General features: G+C 47.8%; 1 protein-coding gene across 2 annotated transcripts; it reads right to left on the bottom strand.

The window, feature by feature from the left end:
• Nucleotides 1–5,582: 5,582 nt before the first annotated feature.
• Nucleotides 5,583–9,136, bottom strand: LOC123137389 (uncharacterized). Of its 2 annotated transcripts, XM_044557131.1 has the most exons (3): nucleotides 8,962–9,136; nucleotides 7,947–8,746; nucleotides 5,583–7,217 (listed from the first exon to the last, which is right to left on the bottom strand). In XM_044557131.1, the coding sequence occupies exons 2-3, from the start codon at nucleotides 8,652–8,654 to the stop codon at nucleotides 5,823–5,825; spliced, it is 2,103 nt and encodes a 700-aa protein (XP_044413066.1). In that variant the 5' UTR covers nucleotides 8,655–8,746; nucleotides 8,962–9,136; the 3' UTR covers nucleotides 5,583–5,822. The 2 variants fall into 2 exon arrangements, with proteins under 2 accessions (XP_044413066.1, XP_044413065.1); XM_044557130.1 differs by lacking the exon at nucleotides 8,962–9,136 and having other exon boundaries at nucleotides 7,947–8,852.
• Between the last annotated feature and the right edge of the window lie 941 nt (nucleotides 9,137–10,077).

Genomic DNA, 10,077 nt, shown 5'->3' with positions numbered 1-10,077 from the left:
TAATACTTTTCTCGTAGTTGCAGATGCTTGCGAGAGGGTTAATCATAAGTAGGAGGTTTGTTCAAGTAAGAACAGAACCTAAGCACTGGTCCACCCACACATCAAATTATCAAAGTAGCGAACGCGAATTAAGCCAACATGATGAAAGTGACTAGTTGAAATTCCCGTGTACCCTCAAGAACACTTTGTTTATCATAAGAGACTGTTTTGGCCTGTCCTTTGTGTCAAAAGGATTGGGCTACCTTGCTGCACATTCTTTATACTATTGTTACTTGCTTGTTACAAATTATCTTGCTACCAAACTACTCTGCTACTTACAATTTTAGCACTTGCAGGCATTACCTTGCTGAAAACCACTTGTCATTTCCTTCTGCTCCTTATTGGGTTCGACACTCTTACTTATCGAAAAGGCTACAATTGACCCCATATACTTGTGGGTCATCAGCTTGCCATTCTTATTGAAGTTTCCTTTCTTTCCCTTGCCCTTTTTCTTGAAACTAGTGGACTTTATTAGCCATCAATACTTGATGTTATTTATTGATTTCTACCTTTGCCAATTTCAGCATCGCGAAGAGCTCGGGAATCGTTTTCGTCATCCCTTGCATATTATAGTTCATCATGAAGTTCTAGTAGCTTGGTGATAGTGACTAGAGAACTCTGTCAATCACTATCTTATCTGGAAGATTAACTCCCACTTGATTCAAGAGATTGTAGCACCCAGACATTCTGAGCACATGCTCACTGGCTGAGCTATTCTCCTCCATCTTGTAAGCAAAGTACTTGTCAGAGGTCTCATACCTCTTAACACGGGCATGAGTCTGAAATATCATTTTCAGCTCTTGGAACATCTCATATGCTCCATAGTGTTCAAAACATTTTTGAAGTCCCGGTTCGAAGCCGTAAAGCATGGCACACTAATCTGTTAAGTAGTCATCATATCGAGCTTGCCAAACGTTCATAACATCTGCATCTGCTCCTGCAATAGGTTAGTCACCTAGTGGTGCGTCAAGGACATAATTCTTCTGTGCAGCAATGAGGATAATCCTCAGATCACGGATCTAGTCCGCATCATTGCTACTATCATCTTTCAACTTAGTTTTCTCTAGGAATATATCAAAAACATAGGGGAGCTATAACGCGAGCTATTGATCTACAACATAATTTGCAAGTACTATCAGGACTAAATTCATGATAAATTAAGTTCAATTAATCATATTACTTAAGAACTCCCACTTATATAGACATCCCTCGAGTCATCTAAATGATCATGTGGTCCAAATCAACTAAACCATGTCCGATCATCACGTGAGATGGAGTAGTCATCAATGGTGAGCATCTCTATGTTGATCATATCTACTATATGATTCACATTCGACCTTTCAGTCTCCAGTGTTCCGAGGCCATGTCTGTACATGCTAGGCTCGTCAAGTTTAACCTGAGTATTCCGCATGTGCAAAACTGTCTTGCACCCGTTGTATGTGAACATAGAGCCTATCACACCCGATCATCACGTGGTGTCTCGGCACGAAGAACTGTCACAATGGTCACTTATACCTTGAAATTTAGTTAAGGGATCATCTTATAATGCTACTGTCGTACTAAGCAAAATAAGATGCATAAAAGATAAACATCACATGCAATCAAAATATGTGACATGATATGGCCATCATCATATTGTGCTTTTGGTCTCCATCTCCAAAGCAACATCATGATCTCCATCATCACCGGCTCGACACCTTGATCTCCATCGTAGCATTGTGATGGTCTCGCCAACTATTGCTTCTACAACTATCGCTAACGCATAGTGATAAAGTAAAGCAATTACATGGCGTTTGCATTTCATACAATAAAGCGACAACCATAAGACTCCTGCCAGTTGCCGATAACTTCTACAAAACATGATCATTTCATACAATAACATATATCACATCATGTCTTGACCATATCACATCACAACATGCCCTGCAAAAACAAGTTAGACGTCCTCTACTTTGTTGTTGCAAGTTTTACATGGCTGCTACGCGCTTCTAGCAAGAACCGTTCTTACCTACGCATCGAAACCACAACGGTGTTTTGCCAAGTTTGTTGTTTTAACCTTCAACAAGGACCGGCCGCAGTCAAATTCGATTCAATTAAAGTAGGAGAAACAGACACCCGCCAACCACCTTTATGCAAAACTAGTTGCATGTCTGTCGATGGAACCGGTCTCATGAACGTGGTCATGTATGGTTGGTCTGGGATGCTTCATCCAATAATACCGCCGAATCAAAATAAGACATTGGTGATAAGTAGTATGACTATCACCGCCCACAACTCTTTGTGTTCCACCCGTGCATATCATCTACGCATAGACCTGGCTCGGATGCCACAGTTGGGGAACGTAGCATGCAATTTAAAAAAAAATCCTACGCTCACGCAAGATCTATCTAGGAGATGCATAGCAATGAGAGGGGGGAGAGTGTGTCCATGTACCCTCGTAGACCGAAAGCGGAAGCGTTTGACAACGCGGTTGATGTAGTCGAACTTCTTCTCGTTCCGACCGATCAAGCACCGAATGTACGACACCTCCGAGTTCTGCACACGTTCAGCTCGATAACATCCATCGAACTCTTGATCCAGAAAAGTGTCGAGGGAAAGTTTCATCAGCAAGACGGCATGGTGACGGTGATGGTGAAGTGATCCGCGCAGGGCTTCGCCTAAGCACTACGCGAATATAACCGAAGGCGTAAACTGGGGAGGGGGCGCCACACGGCTAGGAATCAATGTTGTGTCCTAGGGGCGCCCCCCGGTATATAAAGGAGGGAGGAGAGGAGGCCGACCCTAGGCGCACCCCAAGTAGGAGGAGTCCTACTTGGGATCCTAGTAGGATTCGGACCCCCTCCTTTTACCGGAGGGGGAAAGGGGGAAGAAGAGAGAGGGGGAGAAGGAAAGGGGGGCACTGCCCCCTCCCCTTGTCCAATTCAGACTCCTCCCTGGTGGGGGGCACGCCACCCCTTTGTGGGCTGGTATGCCACCCTCCTATGGCCCATGTGGCCCATATCTTCCCCCGGGGGTTCCGGTAACCTCCCCGGTACTCTGATATGTACCCGATACATTCTGGAACACGTCCGAATACTACCTTACAGTATATCAATATTTACCTCTCGGCCATTTTGAGACTCCTCGTCATGTCCATGATCTTATCCGGGACTCGAAACAAGATTCGGTCACCAAATCACATAACTCATATAATACAAATCGTCATCGAACGTTAAGCGTGCGGACCCTACGGGTTCGAGAACTATGTAGACATGACCAAGACTCCTCTTCGGTCAATAACCAATAGCGGAACCTAGATGCTCATATTAGTTCCCACATATTCTACGAACATTTTTATCGGTCGAACCATTATGACCACATACGTTATTCCCTTTGTCATCGGCATGTTACTTGCCCGAGATTCGATCATCGGTATCTTCATACCTAGTTCAATCTCGTTACCGGCAAGTCTCTTTACTCGTTCCGTAATACATCATCCCGCAGCTAACTCATTAGTCACATTGCTTGCAAGGCTTATTATGATGTGTATTACCGAGAGGGCCCAGAGATACCTCTCAGATACTCAGAGTGACAAATCCTAATCTCGATCTATGCCAACCCACCAAACACCTTCGGAGATACCTGTAGAGCATCTTTCTAATCACCCAGTTACGTTGTGACGTTTGAAAGCACACAAGGCATTCCTCTGGTATCCGGGGGTTGTATAATCTCATAGTCAAAGGAATATGTATATGACATGAATAAAGCTATAGCAATAAAACTGAACGATCAATATGCTAAGCTAACGGGTCGGTCAAGTCCATCACATCATTCTCCTAATGATGTGACCACGCTCATCAAATGACAACACATGCCTATGGTTAGGAAACTTAACCATCTTTGATTAACGAGCTAGTCTAGTAGAGGTTTACTAGGGGCACAATGTTTTGTCTATGTATTCACACATGTATCAAGTTTTTGGTTAATACAATTCTAGCATGAATAATAAACATTTATCACGATATAAGGAAATATAAAATAACAACTTTATTATTGCCTCTAGGGCATATTTCCTTCACTCCCTCTCTCATAGCTATGCATCTCCATGGATAGATCTTGCGTGTGCATAGAATTTTTTTGTTTTCCATGCAACATTCCCCAACAGTTACTTGCCCGAGATTCGATCATCGGTATCTCCATACCTAGTTCAATATCGTTACCGGCAAGTCTCTTCACTCGTTCCGTAATACAAGATCTCGTGACTAACTCATTAGGCACATTGCTTGCAAGCTCTTTACGATGTTGTATTACCGAGAGGGCCCAGAGATATCTCTCAGTCACATGGAGTGACAAATCCCGGTCTCGATCCGTGCCAACCCAACAAACACCTTCGGTGATGCATGTAGAGCACCTTTATGATCACCCAGTTACGAAGTGACGTTTGGATACACACTAAGTATTCCTATGGTGTCAGGGAGTGGCACGATCTCATGGTCTTAGGAATGGATACTTGACATGAAAAAAGATATAACAATAAACTGATACGATCAACTGCTAAGCTTAAGATTGGGTCTTGTCCATCACATCATTCTCCTAACTATCCAGCTATGTTTTTCTCTAATTTTGTATGATAACTATCCAACTATGTTTGTTACCTACTCAGTACATACCGTTAGCTAAACTGAATCCCCTCATTAACAACATAACTATTCAAGTAAAATTTACAAGGAAACAAGTTCTTTACACAAACATATAATATACCGGGACTTTTCGTTTATGGTCCTCTTTACAATGAGTGGAGAATCCAGACCTGTTTACGGAGGTGTGTACACGATTGGAGGCTATGGCAAGGGGTACTTTTACCCAGCGTGGATGGCAGCATGGTCTTAGGATTGGGCCACCTTCAGTTTAGGCGTTATACAACTTCGATACCATAGTCCCCGCTACTCTCCTCATAGTATACTTATCAAAAGCTCAATTTTGTACTGGATTGGGGCATTCTATTAGTGAACCCATTTGGACAGATTTATCAGATTGGGATATTCTTGATCGATTTGGTCCGGATATGTAGACATCTTTTTCATTATCATAGTGGATCTTCGAAAAAACGGACTTTGTATCGACTAAAGTATATACTTCGACTTTCATGCATTAGAACTTTAGCTCGTAAACATAAAAGCATGGTATGAACTTTTATGCGACCATTGGGTTCAGCATTTTTAGAGGATTTTTTTATGGAAGAAGAGCAAGTTTTTTCTTTGATGCACCAAAACAACTCTTTGTATATTGCCTTCTTTTATTTTAGCTTGGTGTGAGGACTTTGTTTGCTGTGTGTATCTTAGTCAGAAGCCAAGTGTAATGCTTAAACCTTGTAAGTAATAAAGCGTCCCTTTTCAGAAAAAATAATATAATATGTGCATGTAAAACTATTTCAGTTTTTCTGGAAACTTCAATTAAATTATTTTCGTGCTTTTTAAAGGGGCTCCAAAATGCATTTCCATCGTAGCTAGCCCGTGTTGTTTGAGCCTAAGTTTGCTTGGTACAGCTCAAACATTTCGTGTATATGTATATAGGGGAATCACGTCGATAACTTGATGATAGCAAGCTCAAGCCCTTGCAAAAATCAAGCACGCCTTACTATGATACATACACGGAATTTATCTCAGCAAATCAACCAAACCTTGCTCTTGTACGCGGAGCAGCACGCCAAACCAAACCAAACCAAACCAAACCGAGCCGGGGGAGTTCAACACACACACACATAGGAGTATATCGCTGAACCGCAAAGCCGAACGCAGGCCAGGTCAGGACACCCGGAGGCACTGCTGCTTGAACATCTTGCTCGTCTGCTGCCCGCTGGCAGAGTCTTCCACCGTGAGCCCCTGCGCGCCGAAGCAGATGTTGATGAGCCTCCCGTTCCCGCAGCCGTGGTTCCTCCGGGCGGCCACGCCGACCCCCTCGTCGGCCAAGGATGAGTTCGAGCACGACGGCTCGTCCGCGCCGTCGTCGTTGTCCAGGATGATGTCCTTGAGCTTGCCGAACGGCGGCGTCACCATCGTGCTCTCGTCTTCTTCGAAGCAGATGTCCTTGAGCTTGGTGGACGTCGGCGCGGATGACATGGAGGACCTCGGGAGGGTGCTCGGCGGGGACCGGGTCGATGCCGACGACGCCGCGAGGTGCGGCATGGCCTCCATGATGCCGTGGATGAGCTTCTTCTTGCTGGCCGAGCTGGGGACGGAGCTTTTGACCGCGAGCGTGCGCTTGTTGTTGAGCCCCGTCGTCTTGGTGAAGGCCTGCCTGAGCGGAGTCGGGGTGTCGGCGACATGCTTGTTCAGCTTCTGGATGGTGTCCAGCGGGCCGCCGTCCTCGGATTTCCTCGGCGTCCTGGACATCTTGTCCCTGTGGCGAGGCCACCGCAGCATCATCTTGAGACGGTCCTTGGCTCGGCTGGCAGAGCTGAGCCTCTTCTCCGACGATCCATGGTTCTCATCACCTTCGCCGTTTGCATCCGCATGTACAGGGTCACACTTGCCATCGCTAGAGCACGAGCTAGCCCTTCGGGACTCCGTCGCCGCAATGCCCGAGTGCAACAATATCTCCGCATCCGATATCCTGAACATGGTGCCCGGACTGATCGCGATCCCTCCCCGCATCTTTATCTGCGAAACGACGGCCGACCGGCTTCTCAGCACGCTCGAGCTCAGCACCCCTCCGGCGGAGACTATCTGCTTGATGAGTCTCTCCGACGTGGTTGATCGCAGCTGCTCCTTGAGCAGCGCCAGCGGGGTCATGCCGTCAGCGTCTTGGACGTTAAGGTCGATGGACGGCGTGGTCATCAGGAGCTCGACGAGGTCCGGATGCACGCAGCCAACCACAGCCATGTGTAGGGCGGTAAGGCCCGCGTCGTTTCTCAGGTTGATGATCTTCCCGATGTCTGCGGCTCTCTCTTGAATGAGATGCTTGGTGAGCTCCAGTTGCCGGTCGAGGCGGCGGAACCCCGGGGTTCGGAACCCTGCGATCGCCGAGTGGAGGAACGTATCACCTGCATTGTTGACAGCTGATATGGCTGATGGAGATGCAGCAACCAGTTCGTTTACAACGGGCAGATGCCCTCGGTAGGCCGCTACATGTAGTGCAGTGTTCCCTTGGTTGTCAGTTGAGTTGATCATGTCGAAAGAGGCCATCAGGTACTTGACAACCTGCATAGGATATTTTTCCAATTTTCAGATAAATGGACCTTTGTGCACCTAACAAATCAATGACACCAGTAGCAAGAACCATCACATGTGACATTAAGAAACAGAAGGAAAGTTGGCTGAATATCACCATCAAGAAAACAGAAAGGGGGTCGTAGATCTAAAAGTTGTTTGGTACCAATTTTTCTTCTATCTGGACAGACGTAGAAGTACATTCGCTTTTGCCTCAGTTTATTGGAAGGGAGGTCTCATGATTGGAGCTTTGACGTTTCAGTATTGTGTACTACTACCAATCTTCTAACAAAAAATTTGGATCATGAATTGCTCGAGCTGATCCAACTAAGAAAGGGAATCAAGTGTCTATTGATGATCCACCTCTCGTTCCCAAGTGTTGATCACGATGGTAGTAACAATAATATCTTTACTGCTATGATTGTTGTATTAAAAAATCATAGTGCTCGTCTATTAAAGTTAAGTATGGATAATTATCATAAATAACACAATGATTATCCTTGAATGACACTAGACATTTCATTTTGGATAGTGGCCTTTACACAATTCCAATTATCTACCGGAAAGGCGAATATACGTGAAGCAAACCGTCGCGCACCAAAATTCCAAAGCATGTAAGCATACTGATAACGAGATCTAAACTACACGACGAAGACAAACTAAACAAAACATCTACTTGCAGAAGAAGATGTAAGCAATGGCAGGAAACAGGTGGCTCACCTCGAGCTGCCCTCTCCCAGCAGCAGCATGAAGCACGGTGGATCCACGGATATCAAGGTACGCCGACACGTCGGAGCGACCGTCGATGAGCTCCTTCAGCATGCGCACGCTCCCTCCTCTCGCGGCAGCGTGTACAGCCCTGCTCATCATCTCCAGCCGGAACACCGAGGCGCGGCCGCCGGCGCCATCCCCGTCGCGACCATACGTCGAGCACCTCGGGGACATGGCATGGTCCAGCAGCATCCTGAACAGGTCGGCGTTGCCGCCCCTCGCCGCCGCGTAGAACATGTCGGTGACGCCGTACTCGCCCTCGCCGAAGACGAGCAGCGGGTCCCTGTCCAGCAGCTCCTGCACGAAGCCCGCGTCCCCCGCGGACGCGGCCGTGTAGAGCAGCCAGCCGCCGTAGCCGGCCCGGAGCAGCGTGTTCTCGGCGCCGTGCTTGCACTCACACTCCAGCAGCAGGCCCCGGGCGACGGAGGCGCGGTGGCGCGGCGCGTGGACGAAGCGTGCGTCGTCGTCCCAGAGCGCCTCGAGGCGGCGGATCCGGCGGAGCGAGGTGAGCTTGATGAGCAGGTTGGGGTCGAGGTGCAGCAGCTGGCGGACGATGTCGTAGTGGCCGTCGGCCGCCGCCCAGTCGATGGGCGAGGCGTACCACCACTGGTCGCCGGTGCTCTCCCACCGTAGCGGGAAGTAGCAGGAGCGGTCCATCGATCTCGGAAGGACAGATCCAATCCACCGGTGCCGTGCTGTCAGTCCGGAGTGAGGCGAGCTCAGCTTAGGCGCACATCACATGGGAGCAGCTGCATCAAAGGTAGAAGAAGATTAGAAGGAGGAGGAGGGAATGTGCATGGGCAAGGCGCCATGTGGGCTGAGCAAATCCATGGGGGCGAATATGGTTTCTTTATTGCTTGTGATGAGATTGGGATCCAAGTGCAACTGCAAGCATCTGTGAACTGCAAGGGAGGCATCATGCAAACAGATGGAAATGGATAAATCCGGAGCTAAAGCAAAGCACCTTGTGGACGACGCAGCTTCGTCCTCGGCCTCGCCCGGGAACGAAACAAAGAAGCACGAGAGGTTGCGACACTTATCAACCGAGCTGAAGAGATCCACTGGACTGGATTAGTAGGAGCGTTGTTATGAATGAAGCATTTAGGCCGCCAAAGTGGTTATGCATTCTTGTAGTGGCACACTGCAAAGGTGGCACGCAGTTATGGACGAGTGGGGGAAGGAAACAGTGAGGCAGCGACAGTGACAGAGAGAGCATCGTGGTCCTTCTCCTCTGCCCTTTGGAAAAGGAAGTGCGGAGGCATCACATGGTATGGAATTGAATGGATGTTTTTCCGTTGGTCGACCAAAGTGCACCGGAGAAGGAGATGAGAGGAGAGGAATCTTTGGGAGGGGCTGGCTGGCTAGTAAAGGTGGAACAGACCAACAATGGCAGTGCAGCTTTTGCACTCAACAGGACAGAGGCCAATGTACTAGTACGGTTCCATAGGGAGGGAGGGAGGGATTATTAGGGGGGTGGTTTGGGTTGGCAATGATGCGAAAGGGTGGTGCTGTCCTGTGCTGCTCGGTGGTCTGCTTGCATTCGGCTATGGAGATCAGATCAATGTGTTGCATGGCTGGAGGTCTCTTTCCTTTTGCTCTTCTTTTCTCAAGGCAATCCTTGAGACGCATCATGATGGTGTGCCTGCTTCTGCATGGATGGATGGCGTGCCCAACTCAACTCATGATGCACTCCAAGGTTTGTTTTGCAAGTTTTTTTTTTGAACGAAGGCTCAAGAAGAGCCCGGCTTTGAATTAACAAAGCCATCAACCGGCCAGGATTACATCAACCACCAACTTACAAGGACAGAAGAAAGAAACAGCTAAAAGGATATATAGTGTTGTGCAAGCAACTAATAGGCTACCTGCCATCTACAAGCAAAGATGAAAAATCTGAAGAACAAGGCCAGCTTGAAGATAAAGGAGCCCTCCACTGAGTGTAATCCATCAGGAAGCCTTGCGGAGATCCAACTAGCACGTAAGGGAACGCTGACAGCTCCATAGACTCCGACTGAACCGTTGACAACATCCTACATCTCCGAAGGGGCTTCCTAGCCCCTCGCCTGGCACGAGGCGCCGATCC

This window comes from Triticum aestivum, chromosome 6B (assembly GCF_018294505.1).
Source record: "Triticum aestivum cultivar Chinese Spring chromosome 6B, IWGSC CS RefSeq v2.1, whole genome shotgun sequence".
Lineage (NCBI taxonomy): Eukaryota > Viridiplantae > Streptophyta > Magnoliopsida > Poales > Poaceae > Triticum > Triticum aestivum.
This window is presented reverse-complemented; position numbering and strand designations above follow the sequence as displayed.